The sequence below is a fragment of the Pseudomassariella vexata genome (genome assembly GCF_002105095.1).
Source record: "Pseudomassariella vexata strain CBS 129021 chromosome Unknown BCR38scaffold_10, whole genome shotgun sequence".
Classification (NCBI taxonomy): Eukaryota; Fungi; Ascomycota; class Sordariomycetes; order Amphisphaeriales; family Pseudomassariaceae; genus Pseudomassariella; species Pseudomassariella vexata.
The window spans coordinates 1444447-1458747 of NW_024467965.1; the positions used below are offsets into that span (position 1 = coordinate 1444447).

General features: G+C 49.0%; 5 protein-coding genes and 1 non-coding gene across 6 annotated transcripts; 4 read left to right on the plus strand and 2 right to left on the minus strand.

Annotated features, from left to right (window-relative positions):
* Positions 1-2257: 2257 nt before the first annotated feature.
* Positions 2258-3334, plus strand: BCR38DRAFT_411457 (major facilitator superfamily domain-containing protein; the record flags this gene model as incomplete). Its single annotated transcript, XM_040858581.1, has 4 exons — positions 2258-2435; positions 2493-2921; positions 2985-3255; positions 3307-3334. The coding sequence occupies 4 exons, from the start codon at positions 2258-2260 to the stop codon at positions 3332-3334; spliced, it is 906 nt and encodes a 301-aa protein (XP_040713673.1).
* A 2246-nt stretch (positions 3335-5580) lies between these two features.
* BCR38DRAFT_t235 lies at positions 5581-5651 on the plus strand. The gene has a single exon. It is a non-coding gene; the product is annotated as a tRNA-Gly (tRNA).
* Positions 5652-6234: 583 nt separating this feature from the next.
* BCR38DRAFT_347705 (3-methyl-2-oxobutanoate hydroxymethyltransferase) lies at positions 6235-7325 on the plus strand (the record flags this gene model as incomplete). Its single annotated transcript, XM_040856365.1, has 2 exons — positions 6235-6633; positions 6681-7325. The coding sequence occupies 2 exons, from the start codon at positions 6235-6237 to the stop codon at positions 7323-7325; spliced, it is 1044 nt and encodes a 347-aa protein (XP_040713674.1).
* Positions 7326-7357: 32 nt separating this feature from the next.
* Positions 7358-8056, minus strand: BCR38DRAFT_37120 (ubiquitin-like autophagy protein Apg12-domain-containing protein). The gene is made up of 2 exons (XM_040857285.1): positions 7582-8056; positions 7358-7515 (listed from the first exon to the last, which is right to left on the minus strand). The coding sequence occupies exons 1-2, from the start codon at positions 7963-7965 to the stop codon at positions 7453-7455; spliced, it is 447 nt and encodes a 148-aa protein (XP_040713675.1). The 5' UTR covers positions 7966-8056; the 3' UTR covers positions 7358-7452.
* Positions 8057-8422: 366 nt separating this feature from the next.
* On the minus strand, positions 8423-10231 carry BCR38DRAFT_467504 (HotDog domain-containing protein). Its single transcript, XM_040862751.1, has 2 exons — positions 9796-10231; positions 8423-9729 (listed from the first exon to the last, which is right to left on the minus strand). Exons 1-2 carry the CDS (start codon positions 10146-10148, stop codon positions 8658-8660), a joined length of 1425 nt encoding a protein of 474 aa, XP_040713676.1. The 5' UTR covers positions 10149-10231; the 3' UTR covers positions 8423-8657.
* Positions 10232-12277: 2046 nt separating this feature from the next.
* On the plus strand, positions 12278-12925 carry BCR38DRAFT_487348 (uncharacterized protein; the record flags this gene model as incomplete). The annotated part of the gene is made up of 1 exon (XM_040864146.1): positions 12278-12925. One exon carries the CDS (start codon positions 12278-12280, stop codon positions 12923-12925), a length of 648 nt encoding a protein of 215 aa, XP_040713677.1.
* Between the last annotated feature and the right edge of the window lie 1376 nt (positions 12926-14301).

Consider the following 14301-nt stretch of genomic DNA (forward strand, 5'->3'; position numbering starts at 1 on the left):
AGTGCCAACGGAAATCGACCTTTCCGAAGCCATCATATCTGCTTAACTCAACAGTTCAGGCGGCCAGCATTGCGGGAATGCAGTGGGAGATCGGCCATGTCCCATAATGGTTCCGGGTGGATGCGACTGAATGCCATTGGGCTGCTGAGGAACGTTGCTGTTACTGCATACACCTGCGTACGACACCACTCAGTTCTCCAAAGCGGCTGCAAGAAAGAATGAAAGGAGCGCTAGTGCCTCGATGAGGGCTCATGGAGTGATGCTCCACTAGGGTCGCTATGTATTCTAGTAGGGTGCCATCCAGCCACCAGGTACGTTATCAGAAACGAACGCCAGCGCTGCCAGTCAGTGGATGATCTACCACTGCACTGGGCCCCGTATGCTCGTTTCGGCGTTTAGGTGTGTTGATTGAAACGACGAAGACTTATATTGACATTTATACTCTATATGCCCCTGCTGTGGAGAGTGTCAGATTATCGTACGTTAACGAACCCACCTCCAGCCCGTAGCGGAACGGGACTTTGCACATGTTGTAAGAGTCTTGGTAGCCGATATGCTTCTGTTACTGTACCATTGCACAGTCTTATAGTCAATCCTGTAAGTGCATAGTTGTTTCCTCTCGTCAGCTGGGACGACTCCTTCATCTCCTATTTTCAGCTTAATAGCATACATACGCCAAACGAAATATGAGTGCGTAAAAAAGGCTTACCCAAGTGTATTGGGGCTCTGATAGGTGAGCCGAGAAGTAGATTGCTTCACAAACAGCTTCTGCGACATGAATACCTGCACAGCCATGTGGTGTTCTAGAAGGCTAGGCCCAGCCACGCCGGTAAAAGCGTTAAGAAGTAGTCTCTTGAACTCGTCAGGCGTATCGACATCGAGGTAAGCTGTGAGAAGACGGCCGTGTTGATAGGCGACGACTGCTGTGATACTTTGCACTTGTGTGCAACGCTTGCGAGCATCTGGATGAGCTCAAGGAACTCCGAGGAGCTTTCCAGCAGGTGGGCAGCCTCTTTCTCAAGCTGACCAGGTCCCAGGTGCGCCGCACAATTCATCCTGCGAGCTTTCTTTACTTGGAAGTACGCAAGATGCTCCATGTAGTTTCAATTGACCAACCCTATCCTCTTCGTCTTGGAAGTAGCAAAGAGGGGGTTGGGGTATGTGGCAACTCCCATTTCGCCTGGATTACCTTGTTGAATCTGCTGATTATCATCGAGCGTGCTTGTTGGACACACTTCAGCTTCAGACATGTTCCATAACGAATCCCATGGGCCGAGAGACTCCGTCGTATCCAGCTGCAGATACGGAATGTCTGGGAAACAACTCTCGAAGCCATGCTATTTCCAGGGACCCATCTGATCCTCCATAAGGTACTCAGACGCTTCACCTGCGCCGTATTTGGTGGGCGTCCTCTGGATCCAGGTGCCTTCGTCAGCCGTATTACGATTTGGCGGGAGTTTGGCCAAGATAAGTAGTGGAGTTATTCCAGGTGAATAGAATAGGCTGAATACAAGCACAACACCACATCTGACAGCTTACGTGTGTATGCAGTCCAATCATACTTGTAAACTCCCACAGCGTGCCCACCACGCGTTCTGCCTACCGCAAGTTCTTCGGTTTAGATGTCTTGGCGGTACATAACGAGGTCGCAAATTTGTTCATAGAATCTTCGCAATTATTTGCACAAAAGGGCACTCTTACATGAATAGAATGGATTTACGGTATAATTTCTTCACAGTCATAATTTTCTTATTGTCCCTTGCTTCGGAGGTATCGAACTAGCAGGGGGGTTCCCTAGGGCCCCTTGGTGCCTGCGATACGAAAAACTATGCAGCCGGTAGATTCTAATGACTCCAGTGGTCACACCGTTATTAGCGAGTTACTTAGGGTCGGTTGGTTCTGTCCACTTGGGCTCGCAAAAAGCGCACGCTCTATACACGGTAGTTCCTGCAAGCGTAGTCCAATAATATAATCAGGTTCAGCTGCACTGTAACAGCCTAATGTCATAATTGAGGGCACAGCATTCGCCTGTTAGTGTTGGTAGTGGCGAGTATGAAACCCTGGGTCGTTGGTTTGTATCCTGCAAGGAAATCAGCTTCTTGTAGTGGTAAGGTCCACTCCCCCCTCTCCAACAATTTTGCATCTATTGGGGAAACCCCAACCCCTATTGCAGGCTCCCTAACCTTGGATACGTTGCGAAAACCATCATCACGTTCGGTTTCAACAGCATTTCCTATCGCAAAGACTACCAACCAGCATGACGAGCATTGCAGCCGAGACTTCTCGTCCTGTTGGAGTGACTGCAGACGTAATCGACAACCAGCAGAGTGAAGAGCAGCACGCAACTGGATACATGGAAGGATGGGCTCTCGCTTCTTTAACCTTAGCTTTCATGTCCATTTGCTTCGCGCTGGCACTTGACAATACTATTCTAGGTTTGTGGTTTTCCCTGGCCTGCAGAAATGAGCAGTATACTTAATATTCATAATAAGCGACCGCGATACCCCAGATTACCAGCGACTTCCGAAGTCTTAACGATATCGGTTGGTATGGCTCTTCCTACTTGATCGCGCAAATGTCACTTCTGCCGACCTGCGGCCGCTTCCATGCATTTTACAACATCAAGTGGGTATATTGCATTTCGCTAGTCGTCTTCGAACTCGGCTCTGTTGTCTCAGCAGTCGCACCAAATTCGATAGCGCTTATAATATGGAGAGCAGTTTCTGGCCTAGGCGCTGCTGGTTTAGTGAGTGGAACAACAACTGTTATGCCATATTGCGTCGCTTTGAAAAAGCAGGCGATACTGTCGCCTTTTGTCTTTGGTATATATAGTATTGGATCTGCCGTAGGGCCACTCGTGGGTGGTTCTATAACCGACAACAAGGTGCTTACTTGGCGGTTTGTATTCTGGATTAATCTCCGTAAGTTTCTGTCGATGAAGATGTCCCTCGGCTTCCTAATTATCATTAACTAACGGTTTCCAGCTTTCGGGGCTGTTGGACTGGTTCTGATTTGGTTCGCCTTAAGGAAACCTCCACCCGCAGTAAAAGGAGGACTACCATGGATCCAAAAGATGCGTCAACTCGATATTCCAGGGGCAACTCTACTTCTCGGTGCAACATCGTGTTTGAACCTGGTTCTACAGTGGGGTGGTATCGTCTACCCATGGTCTGACGCAAATGTGTTCGGCTGCCTGATCGGATTCGGTTTACTCTTGATTGCCTTCTTATACTTGCAAGTCCGAGGTGGAGAAAGGTTGGTTCATTGAATGAGGAATATCTAGCATGCTTGCTAATATTATCCTAGCTCTACTATTCCTCTTCACATCTTCTGAAGCCGTACCGTATCTGCGTCATGCGGCTTCATGATGCTCATTCAGGTGGCTATAGTAAACCCTTAGTAACGGCTAACTGTTAGAACTTTAGGATCGAACCCTCCGGTGTATCAGCAACTAACTTAAGTGTCCAGCTAGCTAAGAGGCACACTTTTCTATATTTAAGGCCCTTACGGCCACCTCCACTCCTTAGGACTTGGGGGTAATCAGAGATACTTTCAATTACATGCCTTGTTATTGCTTATACTAAGTCCTAGAACAAGGCCGCGAAAGACCTATAAGATAGGGTTGATTCAAAGACAAAGAGGCTGGTTTGATGCATTAAATTCCATAAGGACCAAGCTAGAGACTGAATTCTTTTGCTGAATTTATTGTCTTCTATCAGGAGCAAGGAAGCTCTCTATAGCCAGTCAAACCGCATTGACCCCCTTTTGTAAGAGTCAACCCCAAAATGTCAAGAAATCAATGTACATATAAAAACACCCCTATTTAAATAATTAAATCTATATATTGACGTGGGGTTAGGGTTTTTGGATGCTCGTTTTCGTTTTTTCCGGATTCAGACGAATTATGTAAGCGCGTTCTTGAGGGGTATTTAAGACCTTATGTACGTAGTCACTCTCTTGAGAAAAAGATAGAAACCAAGCAGCCTTTTCCACAGTAATCTGAACCAATTTCTCTTTACTTGGACAGGCATTCAATGTCTGGCGTACCTGTTGAGGTACTTTTTGTTCCCCTATAGATCTGATTGTGCCTGTTGAGGTGATTGTTCAAGGGCCTGTTGAGGTTCCTTTTCTTCCCCAGTTGTTAGTACCTGTTGAGGTACTTGTCGTTCCGATCAGGGCAAAGAGCTCTTGATCTTGTTATTTTCTTTCCACCTCCCGGATAGTAAGGTCTTGTTGAGGATCTTGTTGTCCGTTGCCATCATCATCACACCTTGAACCTGCGGGTGGTTTCACTGCCCGTCGTCAATATATATATTATTTTACGTATATTAGATAGCTGCCTAGATAATAAATACCAATAATTAGCCCTTAGCTTAGTTTCTAGTAAGAAGACTTCATATTTAGCTGAGGGATGTGTGGTTAATTAACTTTTATACAATTACTCACGACGAGCTGACAAAATACAGCATCATTAATAGTTAAGTATGATGGATTTTTTTATGGCGAGATCAAACTTGGATACAGCAATGCTCCGACAGTGTTCCATAAGTCTCTCTTAGACACAACCAGTTTGTATACCACCACTTTTCATAATTTTAAGCCTTCACAACCGCCCGAACTTCAAATCGTGGCACATTTACGAAACATTGTTCTAATTAAAGATCTGATTCGTGCCTTGATTCCGACTTGGGCAGCAGCCCGGAATCCACATCTGGTTGACTTCTCGAAAGACAAGCTCTTCTTCTAATCGAAGCCGCTACATATCCCTTCGTCAATATACGACTATTCGTTGTGACCCCGGTTGTACCTTAAGCGTCCCAGCTCCAGAGCATTGCGCTCCTTGTCCAGGATGGTCCCCAGCGCTTCTTGGGCGACAACTTGAGCAACTTCAACCTGGCGACCCTTTTCTAGAGTATGACAAGCCTTCGCGAGTTCAGCTTGTCCTAAACCTTGCTGAATCTGCTCCGCCTAACTTTGATACCGGTGTTCACGACTCTCTAGGCTTTATGCCGCTCGAGATTCTCTTGTTGTGTGTGGTGTCTGGGGCTCTTTCAGTGTTCAGTGGTATCTCAAACTTCTGCCATTGGTACAGCGCATTGACACTAGCTCAAGCCAATGGAGCAAGACGCCGATTCTATCATGACTTCTACTATTATCGAAAGAAATCTCCTTGAAGATTCGAGTTGATTATCACTATTGTGTAGATATTTTCGTCCTCCACTTGAACAGACCAATTGTTCTTGATCACCATTCTAAAGATGTGAAACCAACCTCAAGATCTACAACTGAATCATATAGATGATCCCATTCACCTGATGACCTAAGGTTGTCTATTAGTAAGGGGGTTCGGTTCCCCTTACACTGATGCTGCGGAATGTCGCAAGCTAAAATCATGTTAGCCGACTTGTAAAATCCCAGTTTCCAGCAAACAGAAGCTGTCCCATTCCCAGTCTAAGTCGTGGCCGACCTAGCTATTACCCCAGCGGCAGGAACGGGAAAGCACTAGAAAGCACTCTCAGTTGGGATTATATACAGCAATTAAAACAGACTAGATCATCTGAACATCAAGCAACAGCTTAAGCACTAGTGGTTTAGTGGTAAAATCCATCGTTGCCATCGATGGGCCCCGCGTTCGATTCGCGGCTAGTGCAAAGATATCAACCACCAAATTTGGTAGGTAATCGATTTAACCATCTTTTTGGAATCTTTCTGGCATTAATCAATTGGTTAAGTCTATACGCATGCAGGCAAGTTGGTTATCTTTCTTTAATTACAAATAAGGGACACGTCCCTAGCTGCATAGCGGTAGGACCCAATTTCAACGAGTCAATTAAGATATCAAGCATCAACCCAAAAGATGATGTCAGCCGCTCTGATAAGTTCAAGCGCGGCGTCACGAACCAAACTGTCGGCGCTGAAAACTTGTTTGACCGACTTACCTCGGCTCCCATCCAGTCGGGAAGTCTCTTTTTGCCCCAAGTCATGGCTAGAATCCGGTCAGGGGCGGCAAAACGGGGTACGTACCTGCCATTCTGACAAAAACACCAAAAAAATCCGGTGAGACTCAATTGTACGCGGCAAAACCCATCACGACCAAATAATAAAAACGCCAGTCGCCCCAATTTTGACCGCAATGCAAATTTTCCCTCTTGCAACTCTCGAGCGACTACTACTATTTCAGTTTGATCCCACCTCTCAAATTTCTCGCATTTGCTTTGACAATTATTGCCTCTAATGTCATTGCCCCTATTCAAGCCATGCGCCTCATCGTTTTATCGGGGCACGCGGGTGATCGCGCCCCTGAGCGCTGCTGCTAAGCCCTTACTGTCTTCGTTGTCGCAACAACGATGGAGCTCACACTCACCCATGGGCAGCCCTTCAGGCACATCGAGGAAAAAGGTGACGCTGGGCACGCTTCGGTCCATGTACAAGAAGAATGAGCCCATCGCCGTGCTCACCGCGCATGATTTCCCCAGTGCACATGTCGCGGATGTGGCCGGTATGGATATTGTGCTTGTCGGCGACAGCCTCGCCATGGTGGCCCTCGGGATGGAAGATACGAGCGAGGTTCTTGTCGAGGAGATGTTGCTGCACTGCAAGTCTGTTGCACGTGCAACCACGGCAGCCTTCACCGTAAGAGCGAATCCGACCATGGAACGAACAAGTGCTGACGCACACAGGTTGGTGACCTGCCCATGGGGTCTTACGAGATCTCACCAATGCAGGCACTCGAGACGGCCATCAGGTTTGTCAAGGAAGGGCGGGTCCAAGGCGTCAAACTCGAAGGTGGCAAAGAAATGGCCGCCACCATCGAGAAGATCACCCGTGCTGGCATACCCGTTCTGGCGCACATCGGCCTTACTCCCCAACGTCAAAATGCTCTTGGTGGATTCCGAGTTCAGGGCAAGACATCGGACAGCGCCATGAGAGTCCTTGAGGATGCTCTTGCCATACAAGAGGCCGGGAGCTTCGCCGTTGTCGTGGAAGCCGTTCCAGCGGAAGTCGCCAGCCTCATAACTAAGGAGTTATCCATCCCCACCATTGGTATAGGTGCAGGCAACGGTTGTTCTGGTCAGGTTTTGGTTCAAACCGACATGACTGGCAACTTCCCTCCTGGCCGGTTCCTTCCCAAATTTGTCAAGCAATACGGCAACGTATGGGGGGACAACTTCCATGCCATCAAGTCGTATCGGCAAGAGGTGAAGGCTCGCCAATACCCAGCACCCGAGCACACATACCCGATTTCCCAAGACGCGGCCCATGCGTTCGCCGCTGCTGTCGCGGAGAAGACAAGTGCAAGGCAGTCGCCCTTCGGTTCAGAATAAGCACTTGTTTCCTTCTATGCGTAGTATGACGATCGGTTGACATGAATGATTTAGCATTAACATTATGGGGCGTTGTGGGATACCATTGCTACATGTCTTTGATGAGAGACGAGATAGAGGTTGTGTTTTAGCCAAACGCAGGTGTGATAGAATACGCCACGATCAACTGATCATTAGAATCCTTAAAGCACTGTGATCAATTATCAGCAAGTAGACCGACCGCTTATGATGTGAATTCAACATGACCATGACGTACCCGGTGCAGGTTCCCCACGACTTCATCCAGTGCAGGGGCGAATGCACTATTTACGTAGAGAAACAGGCCCTCATTGGCAGGAACTCGCAATGCCTTGCGCAGGAATACCACGACAGCCTCGAATTTCTGAGCCGCACTGATCTTGCGAACGGCGCTCTGAAGCTGGGGCGCAGAACCGACGGCCTTGAAGCGGACGACGACCTTTGCTTGGTCGAATTCGCCAGCGCTGGCAAGAGCAGAGCTTGCGTCATGCGGCAGGCCTGTGAGAACGGCCGAGGCTGTCATGGTCAAGGGTAGCTCTGGTGATGCGGGACGGTCGAGGATAGGGGATGGTGGAGGCGACGGCGAAGCTGAAGATCGCTCGGGGACGTCTGCATGCTCCATTTTGACTGCAAGAACAGTAGATTTGCCGGTTAGTACGGTTATGAGAGACTGCGCTCATGCACCTCGTTTTCAGAAGTATAGCGCGTCGAAGACGATGATTTAGGAACACGATGCTTGCGTCGAGTTTGGGGTTGATGGGGATTGAAGGCAGCGATTTGGCAAGCGAAGCAAGGGTCAGCGGCCATGTGGGGAGTCCCTTGTGGCTGCAGTCAAAACTTCATTTCTTGCATGAGCAATAAACTTGAACAGGTTGATGTGCAACTAAACGGTTCAATTCAGAGCGGCCTTTGGCCACGTCAAAATCATCTGCTGTCACTTGCACGAAGCAATTCGTAGGCGACTTCGTAAATATGAACAATGAACAATTTGTGGGCAAGTGTGGCCTCAGGTATAGAGGGGTACAATGCACCCAGGCACGCACTAGTGTATTTAGGAACCCCCCCCCCCCCCCCCCCGGGGCCGATTGAGTAGCTCTTCCCTACGCGTCTTCCCAGTACCAATACAGCCGCCCCAAATACTCGGAATCCGACGCAATTCACCAAATTTGACCCTGACTAACGCCATGTATTTCTTCAGCTCCATGTCATCCGAATGTCGCCTGAGCTGCTCGTTTCCCCTGCTTGCTCTTCACTGCCTCCCATGGTCTAAGTCAAAAGGTCCTGCTGAGCTTGCTGGGCTATGTCACTTGTCCCTCACTCAGTCAAATTCGCCTCTCTACCAAGTTGCAGCCGCTCCTTCTGAGACCCTGACTGGTCTTGGCTTTGTTGGGTATCTCCCAACTTGACTCTCCTTCTCGCATCGATGTACATCATGTACTCTTGATACGTATGGGGCAGTACTTTGACATCCCGGGGCACAGAGAATGTGTAGTTGAACTGTCCAGTTGACTTCGCATTGCCGTGCTCCACATCTCTCACCTTCGAGTCGACACGAACATGCACACGGGTCACAGGCTTCTCGGCGTCTTTCTGTTGTGGCTCACTGCCATCCTCCTCCAACAGTGGTGGGTCGGTGTACGCCACTGTTGCCGTCAGGTAGAGAACACTTCCTACCGGGACGGGATTGCGGAAGGTGCACGGGTCGGCGCTAATGAAGCTTGGTCGCGCATGGGCAAAACTCGCAGCGCAACAGAAGGCCAGTTCAAACGTTTGCTTCAAGTGGAAGCCTCCAAATATCATGGTTTGATGCCTGTTGCGATATTGTGGCTGCATGATGGACGCCGTGGCGAGTTTCGTCTTGGCCATAGGCACCACATTCTCCGGTTGACGGAGATCGTTGTTTGGGTTATGATAGTGAACTTGTCGAAGCCAGATCTTGTGGATGAGCGATGATTCTGGGTCGTTTGGCTCCGTTTCTAGGAGAGACGTCTTGAGCATTTCCTTCTTTGCAAGCGACTTGGCTTCTCCTGCTTTGTAGATCTTCTCTTCCTCGGGTGTCTCGCATATAAGTGCTGGGATTTTGGTGGGCCTTTTGGTCTCCGAATCGAGAGCAACCATGGTGAAGGTGCAGGTCAGCAAGACGTCATCAGGCTTGCTTGGTTCGCCCTCTGGCCTTGCTCTTGCGACCTTGCAGGTGATCTCCACGCTGCTTCGTCCAGATGCATATGTAACCTGTCCACTGTATTCAAGATCGCAGATCTCTGTAAGGGGATGGGCTATAGTGATACGATCCAATGCTGCCGTGACGGTCGTGACTCCGGGGCCCGTATGCTTGTACACGATAATGCCCGACAGCGCATCTAAGTCCATGAACACGGTCCCCAGTCTGTGAGTATAGATATCAGAGGGTGCATTCGAAGAGTAGACACAGCTTTAACTCAAGGGACAGTACCGTATATGACCAGACGCATTGATATAGGTGTCGGATAACCATGGATCTTGGCCCAACGGCAGGACGACGCGGTGGTAGCTATCGCTCATTTTCTTGGGACTCAGGTCCCGCTCCTGTGGCTGGGCTTCTGACGATGCCGTTCCCTGGCCCTCCTGCTGAAGCCTCCAAGCATCGATCCATGGCATGGGCGTTCTGCTATCGGTCAAGAGGCGAAACACGCCGTCGGTGCGAAGACATGGAGTCGTGTGGAGGCATCGCGTCTGACTTGTCGAAAACTTGCGTGCTTGACTCAAGTGGTTCGTACGACAAGCTGAGGCGATCAATCTTGCCAATGGCCTATTCTTGCTCGCCATTACGTTGTTTATGTGTCTGCGGTGTCTCTGTTATAGCTAATCGCGTGCTGGTTCAATGGCTTCAATGATCTGGATGCTCTCAGCTCAATCGTTGCATATCACAATGCCGCAGCAAAGCTGTCTACAAGGGTTAAGCTGCTTTTAGAGCGCACCATGCTCACAAAGTGGGTATTTATGCACTAAGCCGAGCGACGAAGTATAAGCACTTGAGCAACGTTCAAGCCAGCCTTGTTGCATGGTAGATGTGCCACGCTGGTTAGACTAAGAATAGCTAATTTATACTCTGGAATATTAGAAAAAAGTGCAGCAAACTTCAAGTGCAAATGTCTAGGGCAACAAAAACAGACATGCAACCAAGGAGCCCTTGTAAAGTGGCGCTCCTTTGCAAGCAGAACTATTACGATGTTGCCCATTTCAGATAATATTAAAGAGAACCCAGCAAGTAAGGAATAATTATGTAATGTAGGAAAGCTTATATGTAGTTCTGCCAGGGTCATATGGCGACTGTAACCCGAAGAGACTGTTGTCCCAACAGATGAAGTTGAGATCCAGTAGGCTAGTCCTTGACAAGACAGGAAGAGTATGGCTAACCCCTGGTAACACAAATTCTACGATATAGAATCCGGGTTGTATTTTTCCAATCCTAGGGAGGTTGGGAATGTTTATTCCTTCCGGAGATCAAGGTGCTTTCGTAAAAGTGAAGAGTGGGATCATCCATACCTACAAGTAGTGGCATCCCACCCAGTTCTCCCCTGGTTTCCTTCCCCCACTCAGCATATATCAACATGGCCAGATTCACAGAACACTTTCCCCCATATATTGACATGTGCTTCACAATTTTCATTGTCTTTCCTATGCTGGCCACCATCGCGGCACAAGGGTCTCCCCTAGCATAAAACCAGACGGCTACTATCTAAGTTGAATTCAACACCAATCTGTCATTCCGAGAGCCGAAGCAGGATTTCATGGGAATCAACTCCATTCCAAACATGCCCTGTATGCAAAGAAAAGATGATTGCTTGGGAAGACCGCGGTGTATTGTACAGTCGACAGGCACCCACTTTCGTTTGAAAATAGAGATTATTGACCACACCTGTTCGAGGCTGCTCCATAGTAGCATGATGCTAAGCTAAAACCTCAATTCAAGGTGAATCTACATACTTCTAGACAAGGAGTTTTGGATCAACTGAGCTGGCCCATGGGGAATCCCATGGGGAATCCCACGGCGATGTTATGTGGTATGTCTGTAACTGCAAACCAATGCACGGCATGGATGATCCAGTTCCATGGAAGGAACTTGACGATGCCGTCCTGATAACCAGGGAGAAATGTGGAGGAGAAGGTTCAAATATTTGGGTGTATAGCCATGAATGGCACAAGCCCTACCGGTGTGGCATCCGCGGCTTTAATATTATGGATCATATTGCAACAACACCCGAATTTGGTGACCTAATGGTTGCACAAACCACGGAAAGTAGTAGCCCACTGGCCAAACACATCGTGAATATCTAGTGGATATCAGCTGGACAGATGTAGTGTGGAAATGGCAGCATCCCTGGGTGGTTGTAGTACCAAGGTACTAGAGCAGCCTACATCAGCTGAAAGGATACAATGTCGTCGTGAAGCACTTGTTGGGCTTCTCTTGTTACACTCCTTCACCTTATGGTAGCATAACCCATGAAAACGCCCAGTTCTATTTTATAATGATCACCACAATTCACGTACACCTCAAAGCAATGCCGCCAGCAACCCTCGTCTTCTCCCGTACACTAGCACAGTCCATCTACACCTCGCAGCAACGAGGCCTGCAACTGCAATCACAATCTCCGTCCACCTACATCTCACGCAACAACGCGACCCACGAACAACTCCTTTGAACTTTCTGGTTCATCACCGCAAGCTCAATTCACTCATAACACGCAGCCACACGACCCACGAATGTAACCCTTGTCATCAGCAGTTCACCACCACAATCCACTCCATCTAAAGAGATACTTCTCTCTCAAAAGCGTCTGTCAGGCTTGAAGAATAATCCAATCTATGGTCCATAACCTCGATTTATTCTTCGTTTGACTCCGTTTCGACCCTCACTGGCATCTCCAACTACCGCCAGAACCTCATCCATTACCATGTCCTATCCCACCAACCAGCCTGCCCCAGGCGGCAACGGTGCCAACCCCAACCCCAACCCCAACCCCAACGCCCCCCAACCTGTCCCTGTCTCGCCTCGTATCATCCAGCTGACGCAGCCCATGTCAAGCCCCAAGAAGCCTAGACCCACGCAGCCAAGATCGTCGCAGCCCAGCAATCTGCGCGTATCGCTGACTGCCGTCGACGACGCCAGACTTCCCGTCCCCAGCCCAATGACACTTGACAAGGAGATCAACGTCTTCGAGCGAGCCTTCGAGCAAGCCTACGCCAACAGGCCCAGCGCGCATATTGGAGCATTCGGTGTCGCGTCCAGATCCAACCCACCCAATGCGCCCGTCACGCGCGAAGAGATCGCCGAGAAGCCCGCTGAGGAAGTCCCTGAACGATTCTCTAGGGAAGTCCCTGGCGAGAAATCGGAGAATGGGGAGGGTGGTTCCGCGGACAACATTACGTCGCACCCACGCTCTTCGGAGGCAGACCCTAGAACGGCAGAGATGTTGAACGCTACGGTTGGAACTCCGCCTGTCGAAGAGACGAGACGTGCAAGCGATGAGGATTACCTTTATGGTGCTGGTCCCGCCTACTCGTCGGGCGCGAGTCCTGACGATGACGAGGAGGATGTCTAATCTTGACAATCTGTAGCCAAGTCGTGGTTGCCCTTTCACCCCCTTTGGGATACCCCAGCAAGAACTCCCTCACGTCATGGCATTCAACGACACTCCAAAACATGCGATACGCATCGAGGTTCGTGTGTCGCTCAGTATTTTCCTTCGCATGGCATCCGCCGACACTTCACGTCGCATGAAACGTATCGAACGGCATGTATCGCATAGTGCTCTCCTTCGGTATTTTATGTTTCATCTGTACTCGTTCACTCGTTAAGTAAGTCGCATCTTCCCTCTTCCCATCTTACAGCCGTACTCCTAACCACTGGATAGTTCTGAAACTGCTGGCCATTCTTACGTCAGCCTTATACACAAAATAAATGTAGCATGCAGCTCTCTGTCAGTCCAGTTGAGCACTTACCGCCAGACCGCACTGCTCGCATCCTTCTTTGCCGAGTGAAGAAACACGCCTTCACTCCTTAGGAATCAGATGAGATCCAGTCCTCATCAAACGTACTCACCTACGGCATGTCATATACTCCACGTCGCTGCACTCAATTACTGACTCAAGACCAAATTAGATTCTTATCTTTGCTCCCAAGAAATTCTTTCGCCTCTCAAGTTACCATCAAGGCCACAGAATTGGTATACACGATCTACAGCGACCCCAACACGAAGTCGGAACCTCGAGGAATGGGAACGTGATGGCTTAGCAGTTACTACACTAGGAGAGAATCTGGAAAAATGTGATTAGTTGACTGCAGATGGAAGATCTCAGTGTTGACAGGGTGGTCTTACCTGTGCGACGAAAACGTTGTGTGGTGCCAACAGGTACTCGACAGCATCTTCGGTCACCAGTGGAAGGACCTGATATCACTCAGCTCAAGGGACCGTCATAGCTTAAGTAAACCAAATTCAAGATGCGGAAGTATTTGTATTTTCATCATGTTCATTTCCTTCGCGCGTAAAATACAACACTATACATGTTCAACCTAATGAGCATATACATGCCGACTGCCCCCTTCGCCCAGTTGTCATATTCGTGCTTCCCAAGCATCGCCGTACCATGCCATACCATTTAGACCGACAGCCAAGAGCTAGTGAAACCGCGAGCTGGAATTCTTCCACCTTGCTGACCATGCAAATACCGACCGACCAACCAACCAACCGCCATGCCACAAAGTTAGTGGGATGTACGAAACGAAAGATGATAAAGCCTCAAAACCACGTTCGCCGCCATATGCTTTCAAGAGAATTCTGAATATTAACAAACAAGATAACGCCACGCCATGCCATGCAGTGTAAATGTGCTGTGCTGAACTCGAGAGTCCCTGATTATTTTCAATGCGTTTCGAGCTTGTCGCAATAACGGTTCCGGGCGGAGGCAGGGAAGAAAA